This window comes from Juglans microcarpa x Juglans regia, chromosome 4D (assembly GCF_004785595.1).
Source record: "Juglans microcarpa x Juglans regia isolate MS1-56 chromosome 4D, Jm3101_v1.0, whole genome shotgun sequence".
In the NCBI taxonomy this organism is placed as follows: Eukaryota; Viridiplantae; Streptophyta; class Magnoliopsida; order Fagales; family Juglandaceae; genus Juglans; species Juglans microcarpa x Juglans regia.
In genome coordinates this window covers 4,516,326-4,530,919 of record NC_054600.1, presented here as the reverse complement: position 1 = coordinate 4,530,919, position 14,594 = coordinate 4,516,326, and the positions used below count along the sequence as shown (strand labels likewise).

Genomic DNA, 14,594 nt, shown 5'->3' with positions numbered 1-14,594 from the left:
TCGTCGCACGAGAGAACCCACTGCAAAGAATTCAGAGCAATCAACTAGCTAGCACATTGGTGCACGGGCCGACGCCTAACACCCTTTAGTGTTATTGTCCGAGCATCATGCCTAGTTTCTGCAAATCTGTTAGAAATGTAATCAAGGGCAGAGGGTCCAAGAAAATGCCCTGACCTCGAGGCTGTTTTACGGTTGTCTGATTACCACAGCACCTGTGAATCCGCCCCCCCACATGCCCCATATACATCAAACAGGAATGGGAATCGCAGGGGGCATGAGTTGTTGCTTTTGGTACGTTGGATGTTGCATCAGTACAAGTTGTCCATCATGTTCAAGGGATGGGAGCAGCTTGAGAAAAAGAATATGGGCCGGGAATCTGAATCCGTTTCTTTCAGTCTGGTCCCCAGCTTTTCAGTTGTCTCTCTCGACCTTTTGCATCTAAATTCTCTTCAGTCTTGGAGTTGAGGACATGGCGAGTGTGTTCACTGTTCAAGACCACACGTGACTGTTGCACCTGTTGTACTCTAATATTCTTTCCCCCACAACGATTATGCAAGCGGCAACCTCGTCACAGGCTCGATCGGCCTTCAATTAATTAGTCATCTAATATCGAATTAAAACCAAACTGTCATCAGGGTGAGTTTCAAACGTACATGTGTTTACAATCACGTATTATGTCTATCATTTGCATCTTTCTTGATGTAATAGCCAGGGCACATCAATTAGGTGGTGGCTACATGTAATATTACTATTTATTATCTCAATCATATAAATATATAGAATATAAATATTTTCTTAAATTAATCATAAAAAATTACTTAGATTTTTTGGTAGGTAGATGAAAAAATCGTATATATAATAATTGCTAGCAGCTCCAGAGACTTTATTTGTCGGCATATCTCCAAAATTCGTGTTAAAACAGAAAGAAATTACAGAAATAAGAACTTGTGAGACTCGAAAATTATAAAAATATAATTTTTTTACAACCTTATTTTAAATAAATAATATTTTATAAAAATAGAGTTGTAGGAATATTATTGTTCACAAAAAGTGCCTCCATTTAGAACAAGCTATGTCCGAAACATCAAGGTTAAAAACCAACTAATGAACCAAATTAAAAAGTATATGATCAGGAGGTTGGTTCTACGTTGGTCCTAAATACTTACATGTAGGGCTGGTTCGTTTCCTCATGGATTTGTGTCCAAGTAGCCGCCCTGGTTACTGTTTTCTTTGTAATAGGCTGGATTTGCATACTAGATGATCTGAATTGATATGTGAATGGTAATATTTTATGAGTTTCATTAAGATGTATTTAAATATATCAAATAGATTGAGATATGCTTAACTTTTTATAAAAACTTTAAAAAATAGCGATTTCATGGATAATAAGTTTGACTTATATTGAAATAGAATTCACACTGGTCTTAAAAAGAAAAATAATAGTTGTAATCGTGAATGTGTAAGTGACGTATAATCACTTTAAAAAAATGAATATATACGAGATTTACTTGAAAAAATATTAAATTTTTAATAACAAATTTTACTATTTTTCAAAATAACTGTATGATATTTTTGCACAACCGTAAGTAACATTATTCTCTCGAAAAACCCCTTCTTTGCAGTCATTCTCAACTCTGGTAATTTGGTTGTTGTGTTGTCATTCGGGATGGGCAACTTGCGCACCAACTGTAATTGATTTAAGTGTGCAAATTTCGTACTTTGCACTGTTATGGACTAAAAACTCTTGCAATAGTCATTTCTGGAAGAAAGATGGATGGATGGATGGATGATAGGAATTCATAGAAACCACAAGGAAAAAGATGGAACAGATAGGAAAATCGACCATGAAATATTCCATCAACTGTCATGTCCTTGAGACTATGATCTCTTCAACGATAACGATTCTGAATCTCTGATCTCCTCTTCTGTCTTATCACTTCCTGCTACGTGAAACTCATGGAATCCTCTGAAATCTAAAGCCTCCCGAGGATGAATAACTGTATGTGACCTTATAAATATCTTCTTCTTGTTGTTTTGCTTTGTATTTTTTTTTTTTTTTTTTTAAGAAAAGTTGCCTTTAAGGTTGTCCTTTTTAATTTCTTTACGTTTTGAGAAGTACGGAATTAAGGACGCTATATATATGAGAAGACGGGACGGTGGCGTGTGGTAACTGGTAAAGGCAGACAAATACGCCAAGCACTGCATGCCATTGCTTGTGATCTCCTTTGGAATTTGGAATTTTGGGCTTCTTCTTGAGATCGCCTCAACAAGTGTGCTTCTATCATTTATATTTGTTTCATTTCATCTAGTTACCTTGTGGCTGTTGGCTCTAAAATCAAGCAATGGGGATTCTCTTGATAAGATATATATACCGATTACAATAGATTCATATATAGATCAGTATTTTATGGAACCCATGATCTTTCCCCACAGGGAAAAAGTTTCTAAAAGTACTTAAAAAGGAGAAACAGAAGTACTGTAATTAGAATCATTATAATTTACAAGGCTCACAAATAGGTATTTTTCTTCTTTGATCACCTCAAAAAAAACTCTAATGCAGTTGGTTTGATTATGGGTTGAAGATGAGATTCCCACATTTGCATTTCCAACTAATGGGCTTGTAGTTGGAACTGTCATCGCCTCTTGCATATGCAGCAGCATTTGAGACCCTGGAAAAGTTTCTGTTCCCATTCTTCACTTGCGGATTTGCAGGGACTTGAATGGCTTCACAATGCCCACATGAGCTGCACCTACTCTCGCACCTTGGAGGCCTTGATCCTATTCGAGCTCTAAAAATTGCCTAATTAAAGAAGCAAAAACAATATGTATTTGGGTTATTTTCCTTCATCACAACCCATAAATATGCTTCTTTGAGAGAGAGAGAGAGAGAGAGAGAGTTTGTGCCAAGTTCTCACCTTGGAAAATGGTTCGGAAATTGTTCTGCCTGCATGACACACAAACAAAAATGTTACCTACAATTTGCAAGTATGGTATGGTTCTTTTCCGAATTCAACAGTTACTTTAGTTATTTACCTTCAGCAATGAGTCTCAGCTGGGTGGAGCTTATCATGAGGAGAAAGATGGCCGAAATACAAAAATACCAAACTCTACGGCTGCAAATAAAATTGTGATTACACCCCATTTCGTGAGAGCTAGCTGGAGAGGTGAGAGCTGAGAATTCTATATGAAATGAAGGGGAAATGCTGTTGGACGAAGAGAGACGAGATCAGAGTAAATAGTCAGGTTGTTACTGATATAAGAGAGCAATGAATGTGAAAAGTACGCTGTAAGTAATGCCAGTAAGTTAAATGACAAAACAAAAGCTCTGCCAATCTCTCTCAGTGAGATTGTTGAGGTGATCGAACGGGGAAAGACATATCAGAAAATGCAGAATTCCGAGAGAAAAGAAACGAAACTCATCCCGAAATGGGAATTGCAGAACCCCAATCCGGTTTGATGTGTCCCAATCCAAACGACCAAGAGATATATTTATATAATTATAATTATATGATGTTGTATGGAGGAAAGAGAACCAACAAGACCGAGGACACAGCACAAGGAGATGAGATTAAAGACAAGAAGCAAACAAAACAGCAAAATACCACAAACGCCAAAGATTTATATATATATATATATATATATATATATATATATATATATATATATATATATATATATATATATATATATAAGGGACAAAGTTGCCACTACCGGACATACATAGACAGCTGTGGATATTGGGTTTTCGCTTTCTTCAATATCTGCTTTCATTTATTTGTAAGTACTTCTCAACATCTTTTGGTATTTCTGGTAGTCTTCCTCTATACTTGTGAAGAGTAAATAAATGATTTTTTTTTTTGGCACTGGTCATTTAAGAATAAAGTTTTAACTAATTCCGAGGTGCATAGATCCCTCAATTCGATAGTTTCACGGAGATTATCATGTCTATGTCGAAGTTAGAAGAAACAAAATTATATGCATTACCATGACATATGTTAATCTCTCCATCGACTTAAAACAGCCTATTTATTATGTAATGACACATGACGTTGAATTCCCCATTGGTAGTTCATAGTTGAGTTTGGACATGTTCAAGTACTGTATTGTAGTTTTGTTGGGCAAGTTATGATGAGTTCTAAAGTACAACACGTGATTGTCCCAGTGTTAATTGGTCTCGGACATACACACGGAGGTCCGAAGAACATGAAAATTATAAGGTGAAAACATATATAATTGACACACATACTCACTGTGAGGGCTTCCACTCCCGTAGGGCCCATGCTTAAGAAAGTCGAGACACATTTCTGAAGGGCCCAGGCCTAGGAAGGCTGAACCGCGAAGTCCGGGCCCGAGTAGGGGGCCGAGGACTTGAGGCGAGAGGGTCGGGAAGTCGAGTAAGCACGGGACCTGTCTATCCGGGCAAGTTCATCCAGTCTATCTGGGCCTGTCCATTCAGGATTCTGGAGGATCGGGGTCTGCCAAATCGAGTTACCAGGCCCAGTGGACAACACATCGTCATACCCCTAACTCCATAGTATCAAATCCCAGGCACGAGCCAACCCAGATCAATGTCAAGAAATCCGACGCATAGTGGAGCGTCCCACGAGCCAAGGACGGCTCACCTGCAATCTGACATCTCCTGATATGACAGATAGGTGGTGGTTGTGTAGACGTAAGACAATAGACACATCATGATCCCTCATTAGGCCCCAGACTAGCCCTCACTAAGGCGACAACGAATGAGTGGTAGCAGGCCTGACATTTAACGCGCCACGATCTCCCTCGATTGGAGGGCCCAAATCAAGTATAAATAGAGGGTAACCTTTTTACAGGAGGACCTCGATTCAGTTTGTCCAATTCTTATTATGCATTGTATTTTCCATTCTCCAAAGAACACTCAACTGACTTAAACATCGGAGTGATCTCGGAGGCCACGGGTGCCTTATCTTCTTCTTAGTTGCAGGTACCTGGAAGCTTGGGCTTTGCGGAATTGTTCAGGCTGCGAAACACAACATCAACACTCACAATATACATGGGAATGGTTTGGATTTGTCTACTTGATGGACGAAGACACGTATCTCATCATAATGAGATAAACCCTACAAAGTGATTCGTTGTAAATAGTCATTATTGTCGCAAATAATCCGTCACAAATGTTCATTTTTCTTATAGTGAATTATTTGTTTCTGGAACTGGGGCTTTCCATGTGGTTAATCAAATCTGCCAATCAGATGATGTCAAAATTAACTTAGCATCCTCATAGATTTTCATTAGTAACTAAACTGCTCTAATTTTCACTTCGAACGCCGAAAATCCATTAGAGTGAGTACAATCATGGAGTTTGGGCGGCCCATCAGAGATACACCTAACTAAAAAATAAAATAAAAGCTTAGGGTTTTTATATACAGTCCCAACGCAGCCTAATTAAATATGGGCCGAAGGTCCATATACAATAGTTTATACCAAGAACAAGGAAAGCTATTTTTTTTATTAAAAAAAAAAAAAGAAAAAGAAATAAAAGGATATATAGTATCCAATTTTATTTATAACTCTCGCTTACGAACGAATGAATGCCATTGAAAAAAAGGAATTTGGAGTTTCAACAAAATCTGAAAACCAAGCTCTTGTAAAAAAGAACAAGGGAAAGGCAAACTGAGAAGAAAAGAGGACAACATAAAGAAAAAAAGAGTAAATTATTCAAACAGGTCTGAAGGGTATATATATTTTTCGAGAAGAATAAAAAATAATTCTATGATATATATCATGTTAATTTCAAAGTGATCTGTGTTTGTCCAATTCACATTAATCCTATGGCTAAAAATGTCAATGACTCTCGATGCCCTAGCAGTACCCAAAAAAATAGAAGTAGAAAGTTGAAAGGTAAACTAAAATTATTTTTTTAAAAAGAAAAATCAACTAATTTTTTCTCAACAAAAACTTCAAATTAAGTGAAAAAACTAAAATAAAAAACGAAAAATAAACTAAAAACAAGAAAATTAAGAAAATAGTTTTTTTTAAATAAATAAATATGTACTAAAACACAAGAAAAAATTTTATTTCATACGATGTGGGTTTGTGCAAGGATTGGCTTTGAATAACCTAGCTAGATCATTCCATCTAGACAAATTGGGGTCTTCAGAATCTTATGGTGGCTCAATCTGACTACCACATAGGTGACCTAGTTGGAGACAAGTCATGGAGGTTGTCGTGGCCACCATTGATTCGTCATATTTAGGTCATCCACTAGTGGCCCTCGCCTAGGGCCACCTCAGGAGGTGGCGGCCCGACCTCTCTCTTATTTAACTTAGGATTCATTTGGATGCTGAGGTGATTTGAGTTTATCTCAAATATTTTTGTACAGTAGACTCTACTTAGCATCCAAATGTACAAAACACTTCATATAGATGTTCTTACTTCAACTCATCAGGTTTCTATATTGTTTTTTAATTGAACAATTCGATATTGTTGCATGGCAGAGGAGTTAGTAAAAATCATTGATGCGCACTGCCCCAGCCGTATAAACAAGCTCCACCTCCATCGATCTGAAGTCGTCCTCCAATTATCAATAGTTTTCGAATTTTTGAATTATCAATCATTTGAAAATATTGATAATAAATCTTCTAATTTAATTCGAAATTTTCGAATTAAACAAATTTGAGGAAAAATAAACTTAGGGAATTTGATAATATTTAATATTTTTCAAAAATTCGAATTAAAATTTTGAGAACAAAAAATGTGTAAAATTAATTTTTTAATGCATTGGGGGGAATTTCCTCATAATATTTTTGTTTTATTACTAAACATATAAATAAAATAATTATTGCATCACTAGAACAACAAATCAATCATTAATAGAACCCATTACCTTTTCAACTTCCAAAAAAAGTTAAACTTATCGAACTTACTTCATACATCTAAACATATACAAACATATCTCAATGGGACCCAATTAACATTTTACACAAAATCCACTCAAATATCTTAACTCGTTATTATTTATAGATAAACTCAAATTATCTAAAATATTTTTAACATCCAAACGTATCCTTAAATTTGTCTAAAATATTAGCAATTTCATAATTAGCCAAATTATAAAATTGCTGAGAGCATACTTGCATATATAAGGCCCTAGAGAATAAAGTGAATATTCATCATGTCCTAGTCGTTTCCAAAGAGTATGGCTGACATCTTGCAGAAAAAAATTGACAAGATTCTCCATCCTCTATCTCATTTGTGTGGTAATTATGGGCTTATGAAATACGTGGTGTTCCTAATTAAGGCATAAGAATTTTCTTTCCACTGTAGATAGTATTATCAAGATTATCCACAGAGCTGTCTGTCTCTCTCCAAGGAAGATGATGTTCATAAGGGTCCCAATCTCTTGACGCTTCAACGTCTGTCTAGGATTCAAATTGGATTTGAATTATCGATATCTGAAGCAGGCCATGCATCGTGTTTTGTATATTGTTTATAAAAACCAAACCTGATGCTAACAGCACAGCTCGGTTCCTCTTTTTTTGTTATCTGCTCATTGATATTCGGGCTCCCGTTCATGATAAAGTGACTCATGGCATGATTTTTATTGAATTTATTGTCAAATTAATCTCATAATTTGATGCTCAGTCTTTTGGTCAACATAGTCATATACAACAATTCTTACCTAAAACATGCTTAATGCCCATTTGATATAATACCTTAGTCATTTTCATTAATAGTGTGGTTGGAGGCGAGGATTTCGATTTGGTTACACAAAACCAAATTATCTATCTCATCTCATTTCATATAATTATTATAGTTTTCTCAAATTCTTACAAAAAATATAATAAACAATTCAACTTTTTTAAATTTCAAAATAAAAATAATATTAAAAATTTATATTATAACAGTATTTTATTCAACTTTCAACAAAATATCACAATATCTAAACTACGTAACCAAATGAGGCCTAAATCTTTAAATTTCGAATTCCTTATTTAGATTTAGATGATCATGTATTAAAAATTGGTTTTGAATTTATATCAAATTCAAGATTGGAATAAGAACTCTCTTTAGTTTCGTAACTTGAAGGATCAAAAGAGGAATATATAACTCATTATAATCATCCGAAGATGAACTAATTAAGTACTTCTTCACGATCAGGAATCTAGCTAATTAATGATAACAAATTAATTAAGGATTAAAATTACCTCAGATCAAAACAATAGATTTAACATATATAACTGCTAAATACATAAGATCGGCCCTTCATAACCAAAAAATGGATTCGAAATTGTTCAAAGCATCCAAAATATATGAGGAGGTTCTGATAGATATGCACATCACAATAATGGCATTATGTTATGACATGTTAAGTTGCTGCTGTCTAATATAATTCGGGTCGATAAGCTTTCATATTCATCATCATCAACATTAAATATGATCACGAGGATATATAGCACACGTTGAGCTGTGTCCTTTTATATATAACAAATGCATGGTTGATATATGATCATGTCTTTCTTATCCACATAAGGATGTGATTTCCCAAAGTACCATACCCTTCAGCATGCATATATATATATATATATAGTTGTGTATCAACGTAGGTCAAGAGTAACGCTGTTGTTCAATATTCCTTTTACTATCAGTACACGCATAATGTGGAATTAAGTGATTATAAGCTATTCCTTCTATTCTATTTGTGAATTAATCATTTAATAACGTATAAAAAATGTTAAAAAAGTGATAATAAAAAAGATGATAAATAGAAATTTTCATCAGGTCCGCTAAGCTCACTGATCTCAAACCCCACGTACATAAATTGCCTGTCATGTATTATTTCATATATGTGGGTTCCGCTGTCCTTATTCGGTATATTGATAGGTTCTGCTGTCCTTGTTTGGTATAATGATAAGGCCAAGAGAAGGGACCCAACTTAGTTTTCCAACATGCATGTACCATTCATCAGGATAACTAGCTAATACCCTAATTTAAGATCCGAAGTGTAATTGTGTGTATAAGAAAATTATTTATTTATTGTCAATTATTTTTTATTAGAATACATTACAAGAAAAATGAGCATTTGTGATGAATTATTTACGAAGAAAATAGACTCATTTTAGCAGAAAATAACTAGTTACAAATAAACAGTTTTTTTATAGTGATAATTATTATTTTTTATAAAAATAAATTTATTTTCATAAAAAATAATCATTTTCATGGCAATAACTCCACGTAAATATACATTTCTCGTATAGTTAGTAATCAGCAGGGGTGGGTATAATATGAAACTTCAAAAGGCCGATGTATCATGAATAGCTAGGGCCCCTAATTGCTTATCTACTTATAATTGCTGCTGGGAAAAAAACCTGGAGCTGACATTTCAATCGGAAATCAACGTCCTGCTTGAACTGCTGTTGTGCAGTTAGCCGATATCGTGACCACTAGATGAAGGTTGGCTTAATAGGGGGTCACCACTCCCCGTCCAAAGCCGCTTCACGTCCCATGGCTGCAGTTAGGAAACAGGTGGATCAACTCACGTCGTCGAGGCATCAAACAAGTATTAAAGTCAATACACGACCTAGCTATAGTATTTTGATCGGTGAATGTAGAGCGTTCCAAAAGAAATATCTTAGAAAAAAGTTATTTTGCCTTCTAAGTTATAACGCTCAAATATATTGCTTGACAAGTTTTTTTTATTTAATAATTAAAAAAATAATTTTAAATATATTAATATACTTTTTTATTTTTTAAAATATAAAATATAAAAAATAAATAACTAACAATAATTAAGAACGGTGCTACTCAAGCGGCTGAGCAGCATCGTTGGTTTGCATGCATGCCTGTTATCATTATCATCACAAAGCGTCCAAACAGCTACTTTTACTTGCATCCAACTTATGCACTTATTTCCACATCATGAAGTAATATTGCAGTTTATCATTATCACATGATATATTAAATATTAAAAATAATAATAAAAAAAAGAACAATTGAGAAAAAGAAAGATGAGCAAGATATGTATAAGTTAACGCCTATTACATAAGTCTTAATATATTGTTGCTAATTAGTCAAATCCAGCCACCCTAATTGCCGGCATAATATTAAGTATTTGAAAAATCTGCCCCTCCCATGTATAATACTAGGTCTCATTTGGATGTTGTGGTAAAATAAAATGAGAAATTATTAAATAGTAAAAAAATAATTTATAAATAATAGTAAAATGATTTGAATTAAGATATTTTATAGGATTTTCAAGTGTGAGAGTGAAAATTTTAAATAAAGATGTTATAAAGTTAAAATATTATTAGAATATAATTTTTTAATATAATTTTTATTTTGAGATTTGAAAAGATTGAATTATTTTTTAAAAATGTTTATCCTATCGGAAAGCCAACAAGAAAGGTGACTAATGGTGGTTTTTTTTTTACTTAATGATTAAGGAAGCGTTTTTAAATGAGTTTGTGATTTTTTTTAAAAATATATATATTTAAAGTGATTTAAAAAATTTTTGAAAAAAATATAAAATAAAAAAAGTACATTTTACAATTCTCGGTAGAAATTCTCAGAACCCCTCTCGGTAGCCTACCAATCTCTATTATTTTTTGTATTTTGTTTATAAATTTAAAAAAATTATAATGATTAAAATAAAAAGTTAAAAAGTTAAAAATATTTATATTTATTTTATTTAGATATTGAGATGAATAAGACCATCTCATCAATCCAAATAGAGCCTTAAAATAATTGAAAATGGACTGGCTGCCTGCCTACAAACGTCAGAATCGATAGTCTTTTCTTCGTGTGCATGCATTATTAGTGGCCCATGCCAGAGATCACAGAAAAGGTTATATATATATTCGGGCGTCCGCTTGATTGACTTAACTTTGACTCAGAAAATGTGGTGACTTTGGTCACAGAAATTTAGAACATAATAATGGGTCTATTTCAAAAGTTTCTTTCATTCTCTTTATGTTTTATTAGAGAAACGATACAATTGCAGGGCAGGAAAATGTTTAGAGAAAGGCTACTGATGGTAGTTTTATTTATTTATTTAATGAACTATTATAAAGAGGAAGAAGAATTCTTCCTTCACATTAATAATATAAATCTTTTTCACTATCTATATTATGTATGTATGTATATATGTATTATGTATAAAAACATAACTATATATAAAATTAGATCTTGATAACTTACAATATACACGTAGAAATAAAATTCTAAAAATATAATGTCTTAATATATGTTTTAGATTTTTGCCAATAATGTTTTATGAAATAATATTCATTTATTATTATTCTTGTAATGAAATATTTAGAATTTTTTTGTTTCATAGAAACTATCAAGTGATCTTTTAGAATATCATCTTTCATTCTAGTATATAAGCTAGTTTATTAAGTTTCATGTAAATTCTAGATATTTTCGTGTTACATTAAGCATATAATACTATAATTGAGACCTTAAATAAGTTTTTTCTTGGTCAATAAAGTTTAGGGAATAAAATCTCTCAACTATTTTTCATATAGATTACCAACCTTAAATGATTTTTCTTATATTTTTACTTTGGATTCCATATTAATAAGCATAATATTGTATAACAAAAAAAAAAAAAAAAAATTGTGATCCATATTCTAAACTTAGTTTTGATTTAATTTTGGTGAGACAACACTCTTGAAAATAAATAATATATAAAAATTATACAAAATTATGGGACTATAGAAAAAAAATTGGAGAGACATTTCTAAGTATATATTGGAATGTTATAAAATTTTGCAGAGCATGTGAGATTATAATTTTTTTGGGGTGGTCATTTATTTATAAAATTATGATTAGAAACTAGGGTATATTTTTATTTTTATTTTTTAAATTTTGGGTGCCCCTAGATAAACGTAGGTTCATGCTGCTTGATACTCATAAAAAATATTAAGGTTCCGTTTAGATTGTAAAAGTATTTCATCTCATCTCATCTCATCTCATCTTATCTTATAATTATAAATTTTTTAAATTCACACAAAATATAATAAATAATTCAAAATTTTTAAATTCTAAAATAATAATAATATTAAAAAATAATATTATAATAATATTTTATTTAACTTTCAACTTTTATCTCAATTCATCTCAATTTACTATCTAAATGGTACCTAATTCTAATTGTTTTTCCTCTAACTAAAATTAGTGAATCCCTAAATTATATATATATATATATATGCTTATATATATATATATATATATATTTCTTTTTGTTTTGGCCAAACGTACTTTTTTTTAAAAGAGTAGGGGAGGGGTAGTTAGTGTAACGTATTCATCTGGCCATCTGGGCGTGATGATAAGGACTTCTACTCGTTGCAGTAATTTTTGATTTTGGGTCGAACAGCCCGTCACCGTAACTCCACCAGAACGCCAACAGGCAAAGACTTTCAAGTCATTTCCAATTTATAATTTTTTATTTTTATTTTTATTATATAGGGAAGAGAGATTCGATTCTATTCTCTTGACCAGAAATCAAGGTATTGCCAATTGATTACAGTAGAACCTATAATCTTGAGCAACGGAGGACGATCCCCTAATCTTGGTCAGACGTATACGTTATATATTGAGCCAATTATTCATTTATACAAGAGCATGTAGTACGTACGTACAGGTCAAATGTCAACAAAATTCATTGCCCATAATAAATGAAAATTGATTTTGATGGTTGGCAATGGCAGATGTGGTCCTTCAAAGCGTATTCAATTACTCCACAATGACCATTTTTTATTTTATTTTATTAGGGCTTCCCTTCAGATATGTTATATTCAATGGTTTTTGTTGTTCTTTATTTATTTATTTATTTATTTTTATTCCGTTTTTTAAACATCAGCAATATAAAAAGCTTCGTTGGGTTAAAGCTGAAATAGCATATTATTAGCATAATTTTTCTTGATTTAACTTCTTTTATTTCATTTTCAAGTTCCATAGTAGAAAAATTCTATTATTAAATCTGTGTATAAAACACATCTAATAAAGTACTTATATGATATAATATGATTTTAAAGATAAATTTTAAATTTAATTCTTACAAATTAAATATTATAATTTAAGTTATGTAGATAATGTACTCTAAATACCGACTTTAGAATAGAATAATTCTAACTATATACAATGACAAAATTAGAAATTAGATAAATTCTAATAATTTAACACAACCTTACAAAAATAACAAAAAGATTGTGATTTAAAGACTTACAAATATAATTTATTTATTTTTTTTAAAAAAAGAAACCTTTAACCGAGAATTTGTGTGGAACCAATTGGGCTTGACTGCGTCTAATATGTAGTTTCATTATCCTAAACAGACACATCAGATTGGGCCCAGAATTTACATAACGCAGTCATCTTCTGTTTTATCTATCTCACCTGGTTACTTAGTTCAGATGTGATAAAATATTTTATTAAAGTTAAATAATATATTATTATAATATAATTTTTATTTTAATAATTAAAAAAATTAAATTATTTATTATATTTCATATAAAAATTTTAAAAAAATATAATAATTATATAAAATAAGATGAGATAGTTTAATTTTATATAAACAAACTACCCTTAATAGCCCACCCATATCATACCATACCATACCCTCTTTCTATCAATCCCATTCTCCAAATTTTCAATCATACAAAGGGCAAAAAAAAAAAAAAAAATAATAATAATAGTAAAGTGATATATGTCTTTTAGCCTCACAAATTCTATAGAAAGTCTTTCCCTGTCAGCAAAATGGCCCCCCTTGATCGGTCCCACTTTCCATTTCTCTTTTTTAAATTTTATGTGATGTATGCGTGACCACTCTATTAAACCAACCAAGATATCAGAGGATACCCCATGTCACAACTATTTTTTTTTTCTCAAGAAAATTAAAAAAAATTCTCACATTAAATAGTCATGAATATGAATGTAATTATCCCTTTTGATTGGTGTTTAGATTGCCACGTATTTCCCATAAATATCACTGACCCACAAATGTGTTAAATGTGTCCAACAATTTTTTCAGTCCATGCGTGCACAACATTTATTTTATTGAAAAAATTTATTACTTTTCATCAAAATTTGATTTTGCATCCAATTTTCTTCCATCTTTATGTCCCATTGATCAATAGAAAAATTTTATTTACAATCTTTATTTAGAGATTGTATATACAAACCCTTTATTAAATAAAAAAAATATAATTTTGATAAGAATATTATTATAATTTTTTAAAAAATTAAAGATAAAATTAATTAAACTTGCAATACAGTCTCCAAATAGAGACTGTACATAACATTGCTCTGATCGATAACACGAATATAAGCAGTTGATGAGGTTCGTATATTGTTCATTTTCTTATCATTGGGTACAACCTACAAAATAGGTCATATTTTACAATGAAAATTGTAATTATCCCATTTTATTTAAAAAAGCAAAAAACAAAAAATCCAACTCCTAAGCTCTTAGGATTGGAGGCCTAATGTTTGATAGGGAGAAAACTTCTGGTTGATAGAACTTGTTAACAAACTTGATACCCACTTTAGTTTGGAAAATTATTAGGTAGATGACATGATATTCTTATTCTATCACAACATGTGATGTAATTAAA

General features: G+C 31.6%; 1 protein-coding gene across 1 annotated transcript; it reads right to left on the bottom strand.

The window, feature by feature from the left end:
- Positions 1 to 2,354: 2,354 nt before the first annotated feature.
- LOC121259163 (EPIDERMAL PATTERNING FACTOR-like protein 2) lies at positions 2,355 to 3,480 on the bottom strand. The gene is made up of 3 exons (XM_041160659.1): positions 3,034 to 3,480; positions 2,916 to 2,944; positions 2,355 to 2,800 (listed from the first exon to the last, which is right to left on the bottom strand). Exons 1-3 carry the CDS (start codon positions 3,140 to 3,142, stop codon positions 2,570 to 2,572), a joined length of 369 nt encoding a protein of 122 aa, XP_041016593.1. The 5' UTR covers positions 3,143 to 3,480; the 3' UTR covers positions 2,355 to 2,569.
- Between the last annotated feature and the right edge of the window lie 11,114 nt (positions 3,481 to 14,594).

What these genes read in the sequence shown, in the direction of transcription:
- LOC121259163 (XM_041160659.1), bottom strand. Translation starts at nt 3,142, where the DNA reads ATGGGGTGTAATCACAATTTTATTTGCAGCCGTAGAGTTTGGTATTTT. An exon ending in GCTGAGACTCATTGCTGAAG is followed by an intron (nt 2,945 to 3,033) that starts GTAAATAACTAA and finishes TGTGTCATGCAG; the next exon opens with GCAGAACAATTTCCGAACCA. An exon ending in TTTCCGAACCATTTTCCAAG is followed by an intron (nt 2,801 to 2,915) that starts GTGAGAACTTGG and finishes TTCTTTAATTAG; the next exon opens with GCAATTTTTAGAGCTCGAAT.